Source organism: Micropterus dolomieu, linkage group LG14, assembly GCF_021292245.1.
Source record: "Micropterus dolomieu isolate WLL.071019.BEF.003 ecotype Adirondacks linkage group LG14, ASM2129224v1, whole genome shotgun sequence".
NCBI lineage: Eukaryota > Metazoa > Chordata > Actinopteri > Centrarchiformes > Centrarchidae > Micropterus > Micropterus dolomieu.
The window spans coordinates 4,050,923-4,073,641 of NC_060163.1; the positions used below are offsets into that span (position 1 = coordinate 4,050,923).

At 41.5% G+C, this 22,719-nt stretch overlaps 3 protein-coding genes and 1 long non-coding RNA gene across 8 annotated transcripts in view; 3 read left to right on the forward strand and 1 right to left on the reverse strand.

The window, feature by feature from the left end:
* Nucleotides 1-2,647: 2,647 nt before the first annotated feature.
* On the forward strand, nt 2,648-5,875 carry LOC123982739. The gene is made up of 2 exons (XR_006828050.1): nt 2,648-2,708; nt 5,575-5,875. It is a non-coding gene; the product is annotated as an uncharacterized LOC123982739 (long non-coding RNA).
* On the reverse strand, nt 5,438-14,346 carry eme1 (essential meiotic structure-specific endonuclease 1). 5 transcript variants are annotated; one of them, XM_046068532.1, is made up of 9 exons: nt 14,328-14,346; nt 11,924-12,670; nt 11,587-11,714; nt 11,233-11,322; nt 9,447-9,568; nt 8,512-8,650; nt 6,859-6,974; nt 6,584-6,773; nt 5,438-5,817 (listed from the first exon to the last, which is right to left on the reverse strand). In XM_046068532.1, the coding sequence occupies exons 2-9, from the start codon at nt 12,642-12,644 to the stop codon at nt 5,641-5,643; spliced, it is 1,683 nt and encodes a 560-aa protein (XP_045924488.1). In that variant the 5' UTR covers nt 12,645-12,670; nt 14,328-14,346; the 3' UTR covers nt 5,438-5,640. The 5 variants fall into 5 exon arrangements, with proteins under 5 accessions (XP_045924488.1, XP_045924489.1, XP_045924486.1 ...); XM_046068533.1 differs by lacking the exon at nt 14,328-14,346 and adding an exon at nt 13,671-13,689; XM_046068530.1 differs by lacking the exon at nt 14,328-14,346 and adding an exon at nt 13,310-13,405.
* On the forward strand, nt 13,705-16,601 carry mrpl27 (mitochondrial ribosomal protein L27). The gene is made up of 4 exons (XM_046068535.1): nt 13,705-13,858; nt 14,364-14,492; nt 15,657-15,724; nt 15,826-16,601. The coding sequence occupies exons 1-4, from the start codon at nt 13,819-13,821 to the stop codon at nt 16,030-16,032; spliced, it is 444 nt and encodes a 147-aa protein (XP_045924491.1). The 5' UTR covers nt 13,705-13,818; the 3' UTR covers nt 16,033-16,601.
* A 1,698-nt stretch (nt 16,602-18,299) lies between these two features.
* LOC123982738 (ras-related protein Rab-37-like) overlaps nt 18,300-22,719 on the forward strand; it is a 31,948-nt gene continuing 27,528 nt past the window's right edge. The window contains exon 1 of the mRNA XM_046068536.1: nt 18,300-18,369. Coding sequence (XP_045924492.1) covers nt 18,354-18,369 — 16 coding nt within the window. The 5' untranslated portion in view covers nt 18,300-18,353. The remainder of the gene's footprint in view (nt 18,370-22,719) is intronic.

Below are 22,719 nucleotides of genomic sequence, written 5' to 3' on the forward strand. Positions count from 1 at the left end.
GACCTGAACTCAGGGAATCTGAAGAAAGAGTACTGCTCACCCTGCATGACCACATGAACTAAAAACTACTGAATCACGTAATGTAATAATGGCTTTGGGGCAACAACGCCTGACCCAATTACAGATCACATTCAGTTGCCATACACAGCTGATATTACAGTACACTATCCTCTACAGCAGTGCCTATTAAAGTCAGGTGTGGAGAGTGTGAGGGGTCATTAAGTGGTCGGTTCAGTCAGCTGACTTAAATCTGGAGACAGTTTTCGTTTTGTTTGCCCAGGTGTTGAGATGTCTGCCTTCATCCCAATAAAACGGTGGTGAATGAGTTGAGCCTACATGTAAGTTTCTTGAGCAGAGGTCTCCTGTCCAATCCAGAGTACAGGTTTAAAACAGAATTTGTAGTCAAGGACTTGAACAACGAGACAAAATAAGTGAGTCATTCTTTTATTGGCGAGTGTATCCTAACTATATTGGGTTATTTTACTAGATGTATTTTTAAAATCACACGGGTTTCAAAAAGTCCCCATACAAAAGAGGTTTGCTTTCTCTTTTTTTCATTTAGAAATCACTCAATTGTTTTTTAACACTATTACCTTGCCATGTATAAAAGAAAATCTACCTCTCAGGGATCACTAGGTATAACCCCTACAATATGGGCATTCAGTCTGGTATTGAGGGTCTGTGTTAGTCTGTGAGTCAGCTTAATTCAGTGCATTCTGCTCTCTGAACCTCCTCTGTCACTATGGACTGTTGTACCTCTCAGTGTGTCTCTGCATGCAGGTCCTGGGGTGAGGCATGTTGCTCATCTCTTAAGCCCATTTAACAGCTCGTTACCCATCCGTCTCTTTCCCTCTCTTTTCCTCTGTTCCAGGCTCTCATCACTTCTTGGTCAGGTTCCATTTTTGCTAATGCGGTGGAAATGAGCCGTGGGCATTGCAAAGCGAAGTAGAGCAGATTTGTGGTGGCATTTTATCACTGCACACCATGAAAACGCAAACAGGGCCAGGCGAAACAAGGCTCGACACACACACAGACAATGAAGACACTGGAGGACCCAATGGCACAGAAAGCTCAGAGGTTAGCCACATGTAATTTAATTGGACTGCAGTTGAAAGACATGGGGGGCGAGGTGTTACACTGCACATAATGCTTAATTAAACCAGATTACAGGTGAGCCACAGGGATATTGTTCCACACAGACTTAAGCATCTTTACTAGTGTTTAAGACACTGGTTTGGTCATTCTTTCCTAGTTTGTGAAAATTAAAAATAAACATTACATACAACTTCAAACCTTCATTATTACATATACCCGGGAACATAATTTTAGTTATTACTTAAAGGGAATGTCCTGTATTTTTCAGCATGGGTCCTATTCTCATAACTCTGGGCTAACTATGCCACCTCCATTGTAGAGATTCTACATGCATAAGCCTCCTAAAACTTTCCCAGTAACTGCACGGGGATCTATTTCTAGTTCAACTATCTTCACAGTACTGTTAACAGGTGTGCGGTTATGGGACGCCATCAACATAGTGTGTGAGCATGCAAACAAGAGAAGGTTTGCTGCTTTAACTGCGATGTCATGGGACCTGGCATGTAGCCTACATTCACACTGTATATGGACAAAAGTACTGGGACACCTACACATTACTTTTATGACATCCCATTCAGTTCGAGTCTGTCCCCCATTTACAGCTTTAACATCTTCCACTCTTTTGGGAAGGCTTTCTACAAGATTTTAGACTTTGCCTGTGGGAAATGTTGCCCATTCATCCAGAAGAGCATTTGTGAGATCAGACACTGATGTTGCACGAGAGGGCCAGGCTTGCAATGTCCGTTCTAGTTCATCCCAAAGGTGCTAGATAGGGTTGAGTTCAGGGCTATGTGTAGGCCAGTCAATATGGAGATGGCTTTTTGCATGGGGGCACTGTCATAATGAAACAGGAAAAGGCCAAACTGTTGGTAGAACTATTGTCTAAAAACAGCCCTTTCCAAAAGTATTAGTACAGGGGTGTCCCGGCACTTTTGTCCATATAGTGTATTTCACAGTATGCAACAGGCTTGTAATCTTCCTTTGTCAACACCAAGCAGGAAGCTTCTGGTCTCATACGTGAATCCAACGCGGAAGTCCCTTAAACCTGCATTCTATCGAACAGCCAGCAGGGGGCAACTCTTCTGGTTGCAAAAAGAAGTCCGGTTCCATTAGTAGATAAGTTTGTGGTCTCAATCACTAGTTTCAGGTCTTCTTCAATACAACATGATGTTCATTTAGTAAATTATGGTCTCATTTATTTTAAAATAGAGTATAAAGCAGAGGATGTTTCAGGGCGGGATTATCTGTGATTGACAAGTCGTTACCATGGCGACCTGTCAGTCAGGCTAGAGTGCCTCGTACCCTCGGCACTGTGAAAATTTAACCAGCGCTGCTGAAAAAGCTTATTAGGAGTTGGCGGTTCACTTTCTCTGGTGAATACATTTAGTTTTAAGTCTGTTGTTCGCTAGACAAAATTGTCAGCACTGTTAAAATGACGTGTGAATTACAGATGCACCTAGCTAAGCAAGCTAGCTAGCTCCACACACGGCCGTTAGCGCCACCGTCTCGTCCAAATATGGTCACGTCCGGTGCCGCTGGTTGCAAAAGCTCAACATGGCGGCGCCCTATTGGCCAAACTCAAGGCTTCAAAACGGCAGTCCACAAACCAACAGGTGACGTCACGATGACTACGTCTACTTCTTAAATACAGTATATGGTCAACACTAGTTTGGCAAAAACAGAAATATTCTCTGGGACGAAAGGGATGGTATGTGTGTTTATTTATTATTATCACTTAGCAAATGACAACGTCGACCCACCTTGACTACTTACAATGGCGCGTCTTCTCATGCTGCTGATCCCGCAGACGCGGACTAGGGGAGACCGGGGGCAATGGTAACAATTTATCAGTATCTGTGTTTTACTAACAGTCATCAAATGTTTTTACAAGCAATGTTAAGTCACAATATTGACTCAAACACTAGATGTGAAATGTTACATCTGCCCCCACGTGCAGGGGCGATTGTAATGACATGCATAATTCCTTCATATAAACTACCAAGAATATAGATATAGTTAAAACTATTTAAGATCCATTGATATTACTGCTTGAAACTTTTTTATGAAGGTCACATGACAAACATCATAGACAGCCCTCACTGAGTTTCCTCCTTGTCAAATGGATCCTCAAATTGAGAGGCCTCTGGACTACGCCACTAAGTATAGGCCTATTAATAAGACAGTATACACAGTAAAGTAAGCTATAGGTCATTCGTACATGTTTAAACACTTCTCTGACATTATTAGAAAGATAGTATCTATTCTATCTATGTCTATTATTTTTCTATATTTAGCTTCAATACTATGCTACTATTCCAAACCAAACATCTAAATAATGTTAACCTCTTGATAAATATGTTGACACAGTACTATTACAGTATTTAAAGTTAAGATGACTTCCCATTCGTAGACATTGAAGATAGACCAGACAGAAACTGAACAGACAGACTTTTGTTGCCTATTTTTCTTATTTAAGTCACAAGGTCGAGGCTGCAATCACTTTTTGGCAAGTGGAAAACTAGGCTACTTGTTACTGGTTGTATGGTTGTACTGGTTGTGACCCTTTAAAAGTATTTCAACAGGTTAAAAAGGAAATCAGTTCATTTTGAGAACCTTTCAGTCGGCAAATGTCCAAAACTGCATTGGCCATTTAAATGTATTGCAATTGGTAATAAGGACTGATTAAGCTATTTTCTGTCTTTTTGGCAAGTGCAATACTACAAACTACATATTTCAACTGGTAAAAAGGTGGATTGGTTGGCACAGAGCAAGTTGAATTAATGTCATAAGGACAATGGTGGGAGTGACACTTACTTTATTTTAATTATAGCCTATCCCAGCCATGAATCATGTTAAATAAAGACTACAGTCTGTTTTCCAAAACAAGCATTTTATTGTTTATGTTTGTTTTGTCAGGCCCGATAAACTGCAATAACTTCAACTGTGATTATTCCGTTACAAGAAACATTAAAGTTTCACAAAGACATACCTTTGCTACCACGGACATAAAGTGATGCTTATTTGGACGTTATGTAAGCTAGATGTAGGTTATAGATGCAGCGTGCGCTCCGGAAGGCAATCAGTTTTTCGGCGGATGATGACTTTTAACCCGTCGCTTCCTCCAGCGCACGTTCTGAATGTGATTGTGCATGAAGTGGAGGGGCTGTTCACAGACAGGTCCGTTGTCAATGAGAGAGAGAAGCGAGTAATGGATACCTTGCTAATTGCCATCAAAGAAAATCGTGCGCGCTGACGTTCCGCATGCGAGTAGGCTATAGGCTTAGTCGTCAAGGGAACACTCTCAGAATATTGCAGTTTGTTGGAAAACGGCGCACATTGGTCCGACTTTCTACGACTAGACCCGACCCGACTGGACATGTCAAACTCTAAAGACTCCATCCAACTGACACCGACGAACACCGACTGACGGCACACACTGATCAACAGTCGGTGTTGGTTAGAGTCGGTCAGCGTTTGTCGGGGCAGTGTGCAAGCACCTTTAGACAACAAAAAAAGACCGATTTAGATTCATAGACATTAAGGGACAGTATGAGAAAAGTACTGTAGATGAAAATAGTTACTTTCATAGCTGAAAAATGAGTCTTGGCAGAAAAACGATAAGTGTGTCTCATCGGCTTGTCCTCCGGTGATGGCCACAGAGAGTGTGCATGATGAGTTTCATGGTTCTGTCTCGTTTCTGATTGGTGCAATTTCAGATGTTTCAATCGTCCCTGGTCTCCCCTACTTCTGTTTATACTACTTTCTATAGTCAGCTTGGGGGACTCGTTCCACACATGCGCAGTAGATCGTGTGCAGACTACTAACAAATGGTTTGCAGTGAAAAAGTAGCTGCCTGCTGCGCCAGCTGCCCGCTCTCATTGGCTGGATGTCGATGTCGATTCGGTCGATGGTTCCAGATGTTTAGCATGTTAGATGTCTCATTGATGCGTTGTTAAGTTGCTCACACAAAACAATTTGCCTCTGATCACGGCCCGATGGTTGGCGAGCTCGGCGACTTGCAAATCGAGCTCAAAATCATGTAGTGTGAACTAGGCTTTAGCCGGTGTTCTGACGATTTATGCTGCCTATCAAGATGTGCCGGCAAGTTGTCCCCAAAGTAGATTACCATGCTGTTAGCTAATAGCTAATCCAAGGGCTCATGTATTTGTTCTATTTTGGTGAAACTCAGAGACAGGCATTTGATCATTTATGTAAGCCAAAATGTATTTATATATGCTTTCCCCGATGTACGTTGCTTGCCAGAGTCTCTACAGCAGAGATGGCAAGTGAAAAATTAGCACATCAGAATAGTCAGAAATGACCACAATTTGAGAGTCCATGCTGAAAAATGAGAATTTCCCTTTAATGATTGTAAATTGTGTTTTTTAGATGGTAGTGATTTTCAAAAATAATGGTTTCATAAAAATTTAATACATTAACATTAAAAACAGATTTCTAACTACATAGTATCAAATTCAGTGCTGTGAACAGGAACTGCCACAGTCCGGCTGGAACAAGATCAGAAACAATCTGACTTCAAAAAGGTCAGGCGGTGGAGTCCAGAGTTTGCTCAGGATCACAGGAGTTCATCATGAGGTAGAGGCGTTTGGAAAGCTCCGGACCGACCCGTCGAGTTGTGGATGTGACACCTTCACCTCTGCGGATCAGAAGGTCAGACAACAAGGAGATCTTCTCGCGGTCTGCTTTGCACAGATTGTAAGCCTGCAGAAAGACAAGGCAATTGATTTAAGAAAAAAAAAAGTTACACTATTCTAATATGCTTGCAGATGTGTCTCTTTGAATATGACTGAAAATGTTTCAACCCGAATGTGTAGCCTTGATATTTAAGCCTCCATGAAAGAGCCATTCTCTGTAGGCTGCACTTAAATGGCACCCTGTTTCAAAAGGGTACCAGGAAGTAAATATGTAATTTATAAGACGCACTTGTAATAAGAGGGACGCTTATTGCATAGAATTAATGATGCTTTTTACAAAATGGAAATGCTGTAGATGACATATAATCAACCAAAAAAGAGAAAAGAAGTAAAACTTAAAGACAAATACTACAGGAACATTCCAGTAGAATATTTTCTACTTGAGTGACAGATGTGATGTGCGCTTCTTCCAAGGGTATCTGACATCTAACATCTTTACATATATTAGCTGTTTGGGGCTTCCTCGTCTGCCGCTTTGGTGCCAGACAATCACTGTCAGGAACTAGTCATCAATTTTAAAATCAATCCTGAAACAAAAAGCACATCGCTGCCACCATGACAAAGAAATCTGCTCAAGTTATAGACAACTGTGTTTTTCACAAGATCATTTTGACATCATAGCAATTCATTACCACAAAGCAGATTATTACATTTTTTAAAGAAAATGTTTGTTATAACAATAAAAATACCCAATAACAGCAATCTAATTTTAATAGCATGATTGTCTATGTATCAGCCCCCCCCCCCCGCTGTTATGACTGCAGTGATTGTACCTTCTTGAGCAGCTGTGGGGAAGGATAAGCTGCCAGGATGGCTGATGCCATGTCTGGACTGACTCTATTCAACTGTTGGATCTGCCTCTTCCACACCTGCAGCAGCCCCTTCCCAGCTTTATCCACCCGCTGCCCCCCCGCCCACTCATTCTCCAGGTAGAATGAGAAGCCCGTCTGCTCCCTCTCTCGCCTGAAAACACACAGAGGAACACGGGAGGTGACTTCTTTGATCCGAGAGAAGGAGCGCAAGACGCAGCTGTAAAGAGCCCACTTACTTGAAAGGGGCTTCTGCAACTGCTTTGGTTGTCATGGCAATGTGGTCTGAGAAGTCCTTCCAGGTCGACAAGAAGCAGACCGAGACCCCAGTGTGAAGCTGGAGATGCACCACTGCCTGGTGGGATTTTGGAGGACAGAACAATGAATGCTTCCTTTGCCCCGGAAAATACCAAACCCCTGACTCTAAATCAAGATGACAGTTATGTCACTAAAGCAACATTGTATAATAATTTTATCTTATAAAAACAGCATCAAAATCATTTTGATGGTTCACTGACTTGTAATGGGGTCAGTTACGTCACTATCAGTGCACTCCGGAGCTTTCTATGGCGCTATGTAGGATTCAAATCTCAGGCAGGATTTCTATTTTGAGAACAGTGTGATGCTTTATGGCACCACAACACGTCAACAAACTCTTCAGCACGCAAGCTATAAGAAGAAGCAAAACGTATAGAATGTACAACGTAAGTTCTTTGGTATCAGTCTGGATTTTGTGGCAGAGACGTCGGTGTAAGCGAGGAAGAGGAAAAAGAGGGAGTGAGAGAGCAAGAGACCGGACAGGACTAAATATGGGCCTGGCTTTTACGTCATTGCCGTGAGCTGCAAGGATACAAGACAGATGCAGAGCTGGCCTTCTTGCTGTTGGACTAGTAGGTAATAACATTTTAGCGGGCTTGCGGTGTCTTGTGTTGTTGCACTTCATATATAGAGCACTTTTAAAACCAACATAACAAAGTGCCTCACAAGAAAATACGTTAAAAAATAATTGATTTAAAACAATTTCAACCAGTTAAAACATGAAAAGAAAACACATCTGCGAAATAAAAGTCATTTCCAAAATTACACTTCAAATAAAATCAGGGAAAATCAGGGAAGGCTCTTCCACAGAAGTATGTTTTAATGTTTTCACAAGGGATTTAAAAGAGTTCATTGATTCAGCTGACCCGACTTCATCAGTTCTTAACTGTGTTGTATTCTTAATGTGTGACAACTGCGGTGTCATGGTTGTATTTCTGTCATCAAGTCAAAGACAAATTTCCACTAAGGAGGAAAATTAAGTCTAATCAAATGTAATCATTATATACAGTATAAGGGGGTTTAATGGATTATTTGCACCGGTTTTCACTGTATTTGAAAAATGAAGGCTCTTTTAACGTATGAATTAAAAGTTTAAATGGATAAATTAATGGACTGTAAAATATTATGGGGTTTTTAAGTAAAACATTTTTTCAAAATTACAAAATACACAGAATCATACGAAATACAAACATTTTTTATTTCAATTTGACTAATCGAATCTGAGCAACCTGAATCTATTTTTTTTCATTCGGAAACTTGAATTTGTGAACATATCTATTTCAATTTCAAAGAGGTGAATTCAGAACACATAAATTCAGACACATGGTTTTCAAAGTAAAATATTTGAATGTGAGTTAAGTGGCTGTTAAAATTCAAATACTGACTCTTATTTGCTTCCATATACTTTGTTAGTAATGTGGAAATTAATGGAATTTTAATATAAGTATAAAAATTAATTAATCGTTTCACTGTGAATAATTTAAAAAATCCAAAGTTTTAGTTTTCTCATTCAATTATATTTCATCTGTAAATTATGGAAAAAGCTTATGTAGCTCCTTTGCTAACCAACCTACCTCCTCTACTTCAACTCGTGACACCTCAGGCAGCGTCTGAGCTCCACCATTCCTCCCTCTCTTCTTCACTTTTCCTCCCAGTTTCTCCTCACCCGCGACTGCCTCTCGAAACCTCTTCTGGCTTTTTGACTTCTGGGATCTGAGGACAAAAAGTTTACAGTGTGGCTGGGCAGCTCCCTTTGCTCCATTTCCCCTCTTCACACATATTTCTCACACAGAGCGCCGCCAGACTCTGCCGACAGTGATAGGTGACATGTTCCCACACGCCACGGCAGCAGCCGATGCGTTAAGGTTAGCTTACAAAGTATCTGAGTGCCATTCCTTGTTGTTTTTTAACATTTCATTGAGTGCTATACTTCACACTGTCTCCTCTGCCCTCTCCACCCAATCAAACAGTCTACCGTCAGACACTGAGTAACTGAGCTGCAGCAGCTGAGTGATTCAGCGCCATCCTCAAGGGTTCATCAGCGGTAGTTTTTTAGAGATTGGATCTTTCCTCTTCTCCTATGTTGTCTCTTTTGCTCACGCTGGAACAGGGTTTCAAACCAGCGGTCTCTACACTTTTGATAACTGATAAATCATATATGATTAAAATAAGCACAAATTCTTGCTTTTGCAGTGTGAGGATATGCTGCTATATCATTGCAATCTGAATATCATTGAGTTTTGGACAAACAAGAAATTAAACATGTCACCATGGGCTCTGGGAAATTATGATGGGGATATTTCAGATCATAAACTAAACAATGAATCCAAATAAATTAATAGTTCACCCTGATTGGGTATAATTGCTACTTGCGGCCCTAAAATTAAGTACGGTTGAATTAAAATGTCCAACAGCTCCAGATCCTAGTTAACAAACAATTAATCTAGTTAACCCTGTTGTAAAATGACAAATACATGTACCTTGTACCTTGTGTACTGTCCTGCCCTACCTGAAGTACTTCTCCAAGTCGAGTACCACCAGGCTGAGGATCTTGCCGGGCTGACGCCTCTGCTGCTCCTGTACCCAGGACGTCAGAGTGGGACCAGAGCCAGACCTACCAAGCCTCTCTTCCTGCATCAGATAGTATATTGGTGTAACAGGAGATTATGTATTGTATATTTATACAGAGATGTGTTGAATATGAAATACTTATCAACAACTAGGAGTGGTTAATATGGTTGAAACTGAAATGACACTATAGATATATAGATGGATTATTGCATGCAGAAATTATATATATATATATATATATATAAATAAATATGTATATGTGTGTGCATGTGTGTGTGTCTTATTCCTCTGTGCCATAGTTTCATTGTAGTACAAAAATTATTAAAATCACATCAATGAGTCCCCCTGTTGTCCTGGGTAACACGTTTCTTCATCCCAATGAGCGCACACACACTCTTGTTTATTTTGACTCTGTACTACACACACACACCATAGTGCTGCCAGAAACACTCACTAAAGCACTAAATGTGGATGAATCTGCCGCTGAAAATAGTCCCCAACAAATGCACTATTTTATCCTGTTTGACTTTAATAAAAACTACAGTGTTCAGCTGTTTTAGCTGCTTTTGTTTTAGCTCTATTTGTGAGGTGTTTTTAAAGATTTACTTCTTCAGTAGGAACCAGTGGGCTTGGAGCTGAGTACAGCAGGTAGGGTAATGAAGCCAGGACTTTTCATGAGATTAGTTCACAATGATAAAATATAGGATAGAAATACAGGACACGCCTTCTCCTATAATAGTTTTGATCTTATTTTCATTTTACACATATCTCCAGTCCCTCTCAATCCTGTCCTTTGTCTCAGCATTAACTTACTTGAGGCAAGGACAGATCTCAGATCCCACTCACCCAGCCTGTTGAAGCTGTTACTGTCCGGGAGACACTATAAATCCCTGCCCACCAAGACAAAGTATTTCAAAAACAGCTTTAGTCTGACTGCAATATGGGCTCTAAACTCCTCCTTCTCCTGCTCTCTGAGTGAACTGCACTAGAGCTAATGGTTGTGGATATGTAATATTGCTGTTGTCTGAAGGTGATATACTACGATATTTTATATTTTATGGCCGCTCATATTTTCTAGTTAACATACTTCTACTTATTACTATATTTGGATGTAATTTTCTGTGTTCCATTTAATATTCCTCCATTGGTTCGGTTCCTATCTCAATTTTATTTTCATGGCTCTATCCCAGTGGTTCTTAACCTGGGGGTTGGGACCTCATGGGGGTCGTGAAAATGCTACTATAGACACAAAATAGAAAAAAAAATTAACTAGACGGACTATAGTTGTGAATGGAATCACTTTGGGTGGACACTGTAAATATTTTGCACTGTTTAATCCAGTAAGTGGCGGTAATGCCAACCGCTCATAGAGTGTATATAAAAAGCAACCGCTATAAAATGACAAAGAAGAATAAGAATTTAAAAAAGGCAACGTTGAGCTGGCTGGCTAATGTTGATAGGTAGGAAGGCAAGCAGGATGGAGGGGTATGCGTGTGTGGTGTTTGGGGTGGGGGGGTTGTGAAATATTGTCAACCTCAAAAAGGGGTCGGACTGCCAGAAAGGTTAAGAACCCCTGATCTATCCTGTTACTGTTTGTTATTGCAATGACCCCATTTGGTTCATTAAAGTTTCATCCGGTCTCATTTCAAAGCAGCCAGATCAGTCACTCTGTTGATGCTGTTAGTTAAACTGTGACGAGCAGCAGCAGCTGCCGCCGCGCCAACCTGAATGTGGCTGTGGATCAGAGTGACGACATCATCAACTGTCATCTGCATCACAACATGGGCCTCTGGAACGCACACTCCGTCACCTGACTGAGATGCAGAGGGGGCAGACAGGAGAGCGGTATTCCATGAAGCATCGCTGAATATTTCATTTGAAAAATGATTGTTGTGTACTGGCTTTGTTATTTATTTGTTTAAGGCTCTTACAGCAGGGTGTCACAAGTATATATTTATGCTTCACCTTGAATAGAACACAGCAATACGAAAATAGTGTGTGTGTGTGTGTGTGTGTGTGTGTGCGTGTGTGTGTGTGTGTGTGTGTGTGTGTGTGTGTGCGTGTGTGTGTGTTATCACCTCTGCACAGGGAGCCCTCCTCATCCAGCTGACACTGTGTGAGAGGGGTTGTTTCTCTATAGCACAGCTACAACCCAGAGCCTGCACCGTCGCCAGCAGGGTCCCGCCTCCTTCCAGCTGCAAGAGAGCTGCAAACACAAATACAGTTACCAAAATAAAGTCCACAATAAAGCCAGGACATAGCTTGAATAATGCCTTCAAAACACAATACCACAAGCATCCATAGGCTTTATTTGCAATATAAAATAATCTTTAATATATCTACACCCACAGGGCAAGACTGACTTTGATTTTGTTATCCGATTGTACCAAGTGTCACTCCGTGTTTTCTCTTTACCTGGATCCACAGCCACCACCATGTGCTTGATACACTCCTCCGGCCTAAGGGCCTTGGCAGCCTCCGCCAGAGCTTTCCTCTCTGCTTTCTGTCTCTCTTGTTCCTGCCTGAGTGCCCCCTTGCCCCTCTGCTGTCTCTCCCTGGCCTGCCTCCTCAACAGAGCGTCCTCCCTGGAGGCCTGGATCTTCTTGGCAGGAGAGGTGTCGGTGCCTCCTGCACCGGAGAGAGGCTTCTGAGACAGCCATCGCTGAGGGAGAGCCGCCAGCTCCTCTGAGCCATCTGAGACCCCGTGGTTCACTGTTCTCACCTGATGGAAGCCGAGCGGGCGCTCTGACTCTGAATAGCCGTTCCGGCAAGAGAGCTGCGAACTGGCCAGATTGGATGGTGAATACAGCTCAGCTCCTTTCCCATTAGTGACAGTGGAGGAGGCGCTAATCACATTGTCTTGTCTCTGTTTGAGTCTCTGTGCCAGAGGGACATAAGGTGCTTCATCATCAGATTCGCTGCTGAGCATCATTACATCAGCGGTACATTTGCCCGCACTGCCGTTTGCTGGGGAGGAGATGGCTGCCTCTTCTGCACCAGAGTCATCCAGGTCGATCAAGTCTGGTTTCTCTGTGTAGCTCTGGGAGGCTTGGCTGAGATGTCGACCCGGCTGGAGGAAGTCAAACACAGGCAACTCCTCATCTAGGTCACTGGTGGAGTCACTGTAGCTGCCCATCTTTTTTCACATCCAAGCAAAAGTTACTGTATAGGAGACATGAGACCAGAATTATTATAGCATCACCAAGGAACAAACTATTGTTTAGTCCCAGAAGTGTCTCTGCTTCTACTAAAAGACAGCCAACCAAGCTTCGTTCAGAAATCTGTCAAATTTATTTTTCTTAGTGTGTTAGCAAGAGATATTATTATCTGCCAGATCACAACAAATAATACATACAAAGCACAAGCTTTTTACTGAATTCGGCGAAAAGATTATTGACAAAGATGTCTATGAAGATTCTCAGTCATCCAGGTCATAGTTAACCTTCGTTGGATTATTGACAAAACACAAATTATTGCTAACTAGACTGCTGTTACCCCCCCTGCCTAGTGTTCAGGAGTAACAGGCCAAGGAGGACCAAATACACAAGTCACTTACTATATATAACGTTAGTGATCGCTGCTTAGTTACTTTGTACTAAACAGCTAACGTTAAAATTACACTAGAAAGAAGCGTAGCAAACGTTCGGTTAGCTGGAAGTGACATATGCATTACCTACTCACTTTCTACGAAATCTTGCCTACAGAGGTAAGTTAATTAAGAAGTAAGATATTTAGGTAAATACATGCTATATGCGGTAGCTACTAGTTCTGGCATGTCGTTATTTATTTAGATCAACTTACATCACGTTAAGTTTTGTGTCTATGTTGCACGAGAGCTCGTTTGATTTCCCCGGGTTGCAAGGTGATGTTGCATTCAGGGTAAAAGAAACGACCCGGCGTTTCCAACGTCTTTTAACATTATAGTTAACATTTAACCTTAACATAATGCGTCAAATATGATTTTTTTTATATATAAAAAATTAAAAGCAATGTTAACCATTAACCGCAATTACATGAATTAAATGTCATGTATTTGTGTACTGCAGCATGGCATTTTAAAATCAATACAGTCATTTTTGAAGTGAATATGTCTTCCTGGCCTGTCAACAAATCTTAAAATCTTGTTTGTAGTCTTTTTTTAAATGAAGCTGGCACATGTTACTTTTTTTGTTGATATTTATCCACCGTTTGGAAGCTAATGGTGACCGGTATTTCCGCGACTTGTTACGGTCTGGCATCTTTCTTGGGGAACTTGAATGCAGCAAAAGTATCCGGATGTGACGCCAATGACGTAATCGACATCATTCAAGATGGCAGCGCTGGCGTCCTTGATGCTCAAGTCCAGAGCAGGTATGAAGTATTTAGACAAGATAGAATTTTTACTGTTTTCGCTCGACTGCTGAAAGTTTCAGGAGGACGCGTGAACTGTGTTTATTTATTAGCCGCACCTTCTGTGAATAGAAGATGGTTTACATGCTAGCTTAGCTGCGCTAGCTTTTCAATGTGTACATCAGCAAGTTAAATGTCATAACGTTACACAGCCGTGCTTGGATAACGTTAACTATGGCCAGGAGAATCTTCTCAGACCTCATACACCTGATGAATGAAACAACATAGTGCTTGTCAGCAATGTAGTCAAGACGTTCGTAAAGAATTAATTTAACGTTACTGACTTATGGTCAATTTGGGACACGTGACACACCGACTTACGACAATAACAACTCTTGAATTTAAGCCGACCCGCTGTACACCGTGCTACCCTCCACTGTACGAGAAAAAAACATTATGGTGCTATGAAAGTTTCAATAAAGAGTATTACAGTGTGTTTTCTTCTGTAATTCCCTGCTGGTTTCAGGCCTGCTGGTGCCTGGTCAGCCTTCTCTTATAGACTGTGTGAGGCTCGCATCTAAGAAGGCTGGTGGCAGCAGTAAGAACGTCGGAGGAAAGAGCCCCGGCCGCAGATATGGCTTCAAGAAACAGGATGGTAATAACGCATTCCTTTTAAACCACGTCCTGTAAGTGCTGTGGCTATTCGTCCCCAGCATTCCAAAAGGTATTTTCAAAGTAGCAGCACTGTATGGCCCAGCTAAATGTAATCTCTTAGTTTTCAAACTACAGTATTTGTTGATATGTCAGTACTGTCGTTGGTGTCAAAACTGGATGCTAACACAGTGAAGAGAGAAGCAGTTTCGCAGCCTTAGTTCAGATTAGAAACACCATTCTACATGTTCAAAAGTAAGGCTGACTATTGTGTCTACTGTGTCGTTTATGGACTGTATTGCATTATATAGAGGGCTTTCTGTTATTTAGCCCATCCTTATTGATGGAAATGTGGTGGACAAAACAATAAAAAACTGAAATATACAATAATGCATCATGGTAAATCAGCTAATACTATACAGTATTAAGACTAATGGTGTAAATTAGCTGGAAAGCACTGGGTGCTGCACTTTATACATCCATGTAAAGATATCAATTAACACTGTAATGAACATGGTTTACATTGTGTGGAGAACTACAAAAAATAACCGCTGTACTACGATCTTCCGAGCTCGTAAGACCACACTACCTTAATATATACTGTTGTACATTAACACGAGCAGTAACAAATGTTCAGCCAACTACTATGCGCCGCCATTATACTGCAACAATAAACGAGCGGCAGTACGTCGGGTGAATTTACCATACAAACGAACACACCAAAACAAGCTGTTAGTATAATATACAAGGTTACAGGCTCTATTTATTCCTCATTTTACAGCACAGGGTTGTATAATGAAGTTGTAGTTCTGTGTGTACAAAACAAAATGATTTAGAGTAAATGGTCATTAATAAGTCATTCAAATTTAATTATTTTACATGGTGGTGTGCTGAGGATGAATTTAAGAGTTTCAGCGGCTGGGGAAACAAGCTGCTGTAGTCTGGAGGTACCTCAGCAGATACTTATGTATCTCTTGCCAGACAGCAGCAGGGTGAGGCAGGGGTGGGGTGGGTACTGGCTTTTAGCATCGTTTGGGCTCTGAATGGTTCTTTTTGAAATGCCATCTTTGAGAGCGACATGTGTGACGTAGATCAGATATTTAAATGCCTAAACATGATAATAACAGGAATTTCGGAGCTCTGACATCTCTTTTCACTCGTTCACAAGGGAACTTTGTCCATGCGGGTAACATCCTTGCGACACAGAGACTGATGAGGTATCACCCAGGAGCACATGTAAGTTACACTTTCTCTATCAACGACGTGTTGATCTGATGTAGTGAAAATGTGCGCGTGCTCATCTTGCATGTGCTCCTGCCCCCGTCCCTGTCCCACAGGTGGGGATGGGTACCAACAAGACGCTCTTCGCTATGGAGGACGGCTACGTCAGGTTCACCAAGGAGGTCTACATCCCGCCACCACGCAGCCCCGAGGCCACCCAGGTCATCACCAAGCTGCCGAAAGGAGCTGTGCTCTACAAGACCTTCATCAACGTCCTGCCGGTCAAACAGGAGGGCAAGTTTAAACTGGTGGACATGGTCTAAAACTGACCGGACCGGACTGGACTGGGAGGTCATTATTTCCCGTGTATTCTTGCGGTGGCCAGGATCAGGAAGGATTTGTTTTGATTGACACTTTGTCAGATTCCCGGAGATCTAAGTGAACAGCAGACTATCAGCCAGAGAGCACAGAGGAGTCGGTGAAAACCTGCAGACTCTCGGCGTCTCCTTGGCTTCCTGTGTCTTATGTGACCCTCTCTGCTGGAAGTTCTCAACTCGGTCACAAATGAAACAAACAAAACATCATGGAATAAAATGCACAAGGGAAAACATTTCCAGTGAAAGTTTGACAGGTACATAATATCAGCAGTCAGTGATTCCTAAATGTAATCAGAAGATCATCCCAGTGTAGTCCGTGCTATCGGTGAATCTCTGCTTAAACTGTCCTCAGGGCCTGTGAGGCTAGAAGTTCATAACTGGCTGGTGTCCTTCACTGCAGTTGTTCACTGACATACCTAAAGTTCACTGAATACTTACCACGAAGAACCTGAGGTACCACTGCTGTAATGCTGAATATGTACTGTATTTACTGTATTAAAGTTTTATACGTGAAAGTCTCTACCTTTAATGACTTTGAATTTGTGTCGAGGATGTTATCCTGAAATGGGCTTGAAAGGTCATTGTTGAAAATCAAATCAAATGTTCCCGTCACTTCTGTGTTCATCACGTTTGTGGCAAAGGGAGGTGTTACCAATAAACTCTACATATTAGTTATAATAAGGTCAGAAAACGTGTTTAAATTAGTTGGTTTTGCTATATTTTCCACATAAAGTAGTGCGACCCCAAAGAATGAGTAAAACCGTGGATCATGGACACATGGGCAGACCTCACAATAGTAGTTATTTATCACTGAGGATGTCTTTAACTGTAATTGGTGCTCATTTAGCCACAACATAATAAAAGCCAGCTAATCAAGTTTTGTAACCAAGTTTTCAAGTGCTCCACAGAAAAGTTTGAGAAGTGCAATACTGGAAAGTGACCACAAGATGTCGCACAATGACTGCAGGTTATGCATCACTGTCCTGCAAAAACCATGTCTCTTCAAAACCTCAGCTTTTCATGAGCTAATGAACCAGCTCTGTTTTCTCTCAGCGTTTTGACGTTGCATTTTTCAGAGAATGGGGTTTTTAATTTATTTAGCTCAAGAAGATGGAGATTTTTTTCAGTCCATGAAACAACAGTTGAACCCTCGCACACTTAAGTCAAAATCACAACATTTTGAGATTCATGGTAACTATTGGACCAGTATTTGTTGGCACTCAAATAAAAAAAGAATAAGCCGATATAGCTTTAATACAGCCTTTAATTAAAGGTCAAAGGTCAAGTTTATTCCATGGTCAGATAAGATCTCCAATTTTGGATCTGTCATTAAAAACCTGCCAGAAGCCTGGATAGCTTCGTGAGGGGAGAGGAGGGAGAGATTGGCTCGATTAGACCTCTAAAACCAAATATTACTACTAATATTATTAATATTAGGGACCCGCTTCTACATTATGAATGTATCATTGCATGGGAAAAACTACTGGGAGGGTTTTCTTCTTTTCTTCTTCCATTTTGAAATCTCGGTGGGAGACGATCAAACCACACTGGATGGTTGTTTGTACTTTAACTTTTATTTTTGCTTATTTGGTCACAAACATTTTACGTTACAGAGAAGTAAATGTTTTCAAGTGCTTTACGGGGGGCGTGTGGGACAGATGTGAGATGATACACAGAGACACTGCAGGTCTATTTCTTCATAGAGTGAATTTACAGAAGAAATAAACCCCCTATGGTTTACAATTACTCACTTCAGTACTTACCTGTCTCCCATGATCAGACTTTGGTCTTCATATGAACAATCCCTGTATAAAATCTGTTGTGAGTGGTAAGAGCAGGATATTTTGTCAGAATTTATTTGAGACAGCTTTCGACAGGGATTAGGAAATAAACTTGAACAGTTGGATTTCCGAGGCCTGTGGAATGCAGAGGGAGTGTGGGTAATGCCTGGTACAGCGTATGGGAGTTGGATCGCTGTCATGAAGCAGAACAAATGATGCATGTGAGGACGTGGCGTTCTGATTGACGGTGGAGGGTAAATCTTTGTTTTTGGGTCACTGTGCACTCCACTGCCTGACTAGATAATGCACAGAGGAGAAACAGGAATATTTCTATAAAAAGTGTAAGCAAATAGATTTTGTTTTGCCATGCTGTATATGTTTTTCCCTCTTTAAAAAAATACAAATGAGTCATGAAGATACTGAATATCTCCAGGCTACTGTGCGAGATCCACATTCTTGGTTCTCAGTCCGGGCTAGCTCTCCGAAATGCTTTCTGGTTGTGGTGAGTTTGTGTTTTCTGTCATTGCTTGATCTGGATTAAAGAGTAACCCTGTGCTGTCGTACTTTAGCCTACCTCTCAAAGTGATATCACTGGTGATGAGTGCAGGCCAAACAGAGTTGCTGTTTAAGCAATGCCTGGTCTTGTCAAAGAGAACTCTTTGAGAGCTTAACCTTTTGAGTTTTATAGCTGACCTCATTCATCTTGCTATCTGGAAATTTGTGTAGAAACTCTGTGCGAAAGACATTTGCTAATAAATGAAATGATCACAGTGTAACAGCGAGTTTGTATGGGATGCATACTATACAATATCTTGAAACTGGAACAAAAAGCTTTGAAGGTTAAAAACAGGCTGAAAATAGTCAAATGAGTTCTGGCAGCAGTGTCTTGCAGCTCTGGTCTGAAACTCTGAAACAGACGGTTTAGATAGAAAACTGTGGTTCTGCAGGCGGGAACATTTGCTCTTACCCTATTGTTTGCTCTCTGCTGAAATACAGCCCAATCACAGGTCGTAGATACTGGGTTAGGTGGGATTGCTTTGGCAGTGACTGACGCTCACAGGATATGCAAACAGGATGCACGGTTCTTTATGATTGCCTGGCTGTCCCCAAGCACTGTCCGTGGCAAAAATCTGCAATGGATAACCAATTAACTTAGTTAAGTAGTGCTTACATTTGGTGACCCTTTGACTTTCCCTCTAGTGTCACCAGCAGGTCAAAGTTTTTGCCTATCCAGTAAAATATCTCAGCATCTTCTTAATAGAATGGCACGAAATTTTGCACAGATATTCATGGTTCCCAGTTGAATTTAATGGCGCATTTTCTCCAGCACCACCATGAGGTTGACATCTATGGTTTTGAGTAAAATGTCTCAACAACTTCTGAATAGATGTGTCCCCCACATGCTGAACTGTAATTACTTTGGTGATCCTCTTACTTTTCATTTAGCACCATCCAGGGGTCAAAATTTCAATTTGTCCACTACAATGGTGTTTTTAGAACTAATGTCAGGATGCTAACACCAAACTAGGATGGTAAACACGGTAAATCTTGCCTGCTAAGCATCAGCATGTTAACTCGTTTTTTAAATTTACTGTCCTTGCCTGGGGTCATGGAGCAAACCCCACAACGAACTGTTGAGCAAGGCTCTGTTCCGATGCTGGATTTGTACTTATTTGCCTGTGACAATGGGATTTTGAGTTTTCTCATTTTTGGAACAGAACCCAAAAGTTCCAGTTCTTCTATAGAGGTTCTGTCTATGTCAACAAGGAAAAGAGTCTGTTAATGTTTTCTTGCTTTACTCTACGTCTGGTGGAAATGCTGAACACATGGGATTTAAGTGGTATAAAATCTGTTTCAGAAACATTGAAGAAAAGGCTTCAGTAAAAAAAATGTCTTGTCATATTTGACAGCCCTTATAAATCCATCCCCCCATTATACCATTCTTGGAATAATACAATGAAAACCTGCCAATAATTGCATGGACTGCAGAGATATGCCATTCTCAGCCTTCAGTCCGACTCATTATCATGAGAATACCTCCAAGCAGAATCACTGAGATGTACATAACAAAACAAAAAGCATTCCTTTCCCGAAAGTTTTTACTTGTCCCTGATAGCATTACTTGCTTGGCTCTAACAACAGTAGCCCTCTTCTTTGTGCTATGGCTTGGCAACAAGCTCCCGGACCATCAGATGAACAGAAACCCTGAGCTCTGTGCCGGGCACCGGGAGGAAGACGGCCCCTGGATCACTGTGGATGGTTGACTGGGGTTGTGTGTGTCTTCACTGAGGTTAGAGGATTGATCCTGACAGGTGAACACCCCTAGACTGCAGATCTACAGGTCAAGGGACTATAGAAGGGCTTCTTCGTACGTTGGTGGAGGCTAGAATGGAACGTGACAAAGAAAATATTATGACATATCTAATCTCTCCTTTATAGGAGCTCCTTGATAAGACATAAAGATCAGTTTACTATTCATGGGGAGTACTGTTCTGCCTGTTAAAACAGTAGTGTAATAACATCTGTGGCTCCAGAGGAGAATTCAAAAGTCTGAGAAACAACTTGGATGATGTCATTAGGTTATCTCAGCTTAGGCTTTGAAGACCACAAATTTACAACAGAAAAGCTTACAAACTAGGGGGGAGGAATCTGAACGACTTGGGAGGATCTCAAAGAGATGCAGTTCATGGCATTATGGGAAATGTTAGTCTGTGTCCTCTGAATCACGTCAACATCTCCGATTTGTCCAGGAATTCTCAAATAGTTTTGAAGGCAGCATTAAGAATGTGAATGTTATATTACTAAGAGCTAGCTAGCTATCTAGCTACATCCATGAAAAATAGCAACAGAAAAGTGGCCACAAAAATGGCAACAAGCCTGGGGGAGACTGTCCGAAGCGCTGTCAGATCATGTCGTGGATCTGTTTCTAATTCTTCCGAACATTCTCGTAGGAAGGCAGCCTTGGCCCCTTCAGGTGGTAGTCATTGGGCGTCCCTATTATTAACAGCCTTCCAGGATGCTACATAACATTCACACACTCACAAAACCCCTGCTGAGGCGCCCTTATTTAAGAATCCCTTTCAGCTCTTGGGGCATTGTTATGTAGTTGACCTTGACCTCTGACCTCCTGGTTGGGTGTGTATTGAGGAGGGTTTTTCCCTCTCATTAGAGGCACTGATGATGCAGGAAATCTAGATTTTTGCCTTGGTGATGTAATATGATGTCCATGATGTCAGTTTTAAACTCATCCCGAGACACTCAGGAGAACCAAAAGCTCCAGGTTCATTCCTTGTCAGTGGGTCATGGGTAATTTGATGCTTGCACATTTGTTCAGGAATTTGCGTCACTAAAAGACAACATCAGCTGGGGCAGGTCCTGCATTATTAGCTAACATTGTAGCCGGGTCCTGTGTCACAATCCAAATTTAGACTTTTATTATTTAAGCTAATAATTTATTTAAGTTGTGTATTAAGTGTATTTATACTTTTTATTGTGGTTGCATGGTCAGATTCCTAAATAAAGTTGTATTTAATAATATGATCACAAAGCAACGCACAGAAACCTTCTGTTACGCCAGCATAGTAGACCTGCTTTGTACATGCACAATGCGAAAAGGCTGATTTCTGGGGGGACAAATGGGGCCCAACAGCTAATGTATGCCCTGGGGCTCATTAGCTGGTGAATCAGGCCATGTCTCTGGGACTATTCTCTGTTTTTGTTGTGGATGATGGTTTACTAGGGCCCAAGCATGAAACATGCGAGGACCCTATTGAAAATGAAGGAATTCTTTTTCTTCTTTCTGCAGATTAAGCGATTAAGCGCAGCCTAAACATACTCGAAAACTCACAAAACTTTGCATAAAATTCAAGTTCCATGGATATTTACGTGTCATACGTTTTTGTGCATGGGTGTGGCAAAATGGCTCGCCAGCACCCCCTAAATTGCAGCCCCCGGGTCCCGAAATGTACAAAACGTTTGTGGCAAAAGTATCAGGTCCAGACCTGCAAAAATCCTGTGGGAACAATGCCCTAAATCCAACAGGAAGTCAGCCATTTTGAATTTATTGGTCATTTTTGCCGTTAACAGGTTACATACGTTAATGAACTCCTCCTAGAAAATTAATCCGATCAACTTAAAATTTTTGCTGTGCAATCTAAAGGCATTGATGATAAAAAGTTTTGCTATCAGTGAGTTTTCGTCAATGGGCGTGTCCGTGGCTTGACGTCAAATATCAATGATTCGCCATGACACAGGAAGTTGTTACAACTTCAGCGGACACGCTCAGATCTGTACCGAATTTTAAGAGTCTGATAAGAGTCCCGCCCTGAACACATGGACATGCCAATGTTCACTCAATGTAATAGCGCCACCAAATGGCAACAGGATTTTAGCACTTTGTGACCAAAAATATTTGATTTACAGGACATTTTCTCAAACTGCTTGCAGCTTTGATTTTGTTTTGATACTTTTGTATAATTGACATATTGTCATAAGCTTCTCTATGTCAGCATATTGGCTTGTGCATACAGTTTGCAACACTGGCGCTGCATATCGTCATTGTCACATAAATTATCCATACTTTATTCACCACATTTAATACCTGGTCTGACATACAAAATGAAGGGAATTTTGGTTTTAGGAATCATGATAACACTGTTTTAGGGTTAAATTTGATGCCATGCTGCACACCATAACTTGAGCAGACTCTGAGATGTTGCTGCAGGAAAGCGCTATTAGGAGACAGGATGACCAGATCATCAACGTTAAGACTATTCCCCACAATACAACCAGTCTTACACTCTTTTAACTTTTTAGAAAGGTCATCCACATTACTGTAGGAGATAGTTGTTCT

What these genes read in the sequence shown, in the direction of transcription:
- eme1 (XM_046068532.1), bottom strand. Translation starts at nt 12,644, where the DNA reads ATGGGCAGCTACAGTGACTCCACCAGTGACCTAGATGAGGAGTTGCCT. An exon ending in TGATCCACAGCCACATTCAG is followed by an intron (nt 9,569 to 11,232) that starts GTTGGCGCGGCG and finishes TATCTGATGCAG; the next exon opens with GAAGAGAGGCTTGGTAGGTC. An exon ending in CCCCACAGCTGCTCAAGAAG is followed by an intron (nt 5,818 to 6,583) that starts GTACAATCACTG and finishes GTCTTTCTGCAG; the next exon opens with GCTTACAATCTGTGCAAAGC.
- mrpl27 (XM_046068535.1), top strand. Translation starts at nt 13,819, where the DNA reads ATGGCAGCGCTGGCGTCCTTGATGCTCAAGTCCAGAGCAG. An exon ending in TGGCTTCAAGAAACAGGATG is followed by an intron (nt 14,493 to 15,656) that starts GTAATAACGCAT and finishes CTCGTTCACAAG; the next exon opens with GGAACTTTGTCCATGCGGGT. An exon ending in GGTATCACCCAGGAGCACAT is followed by an intron (nt 15,725 to 15,825) that starts GTAAGTTACACT and finishes CCTGTCCCACAG; the next exon opens with GTGGGGATGGGTACCAACAA.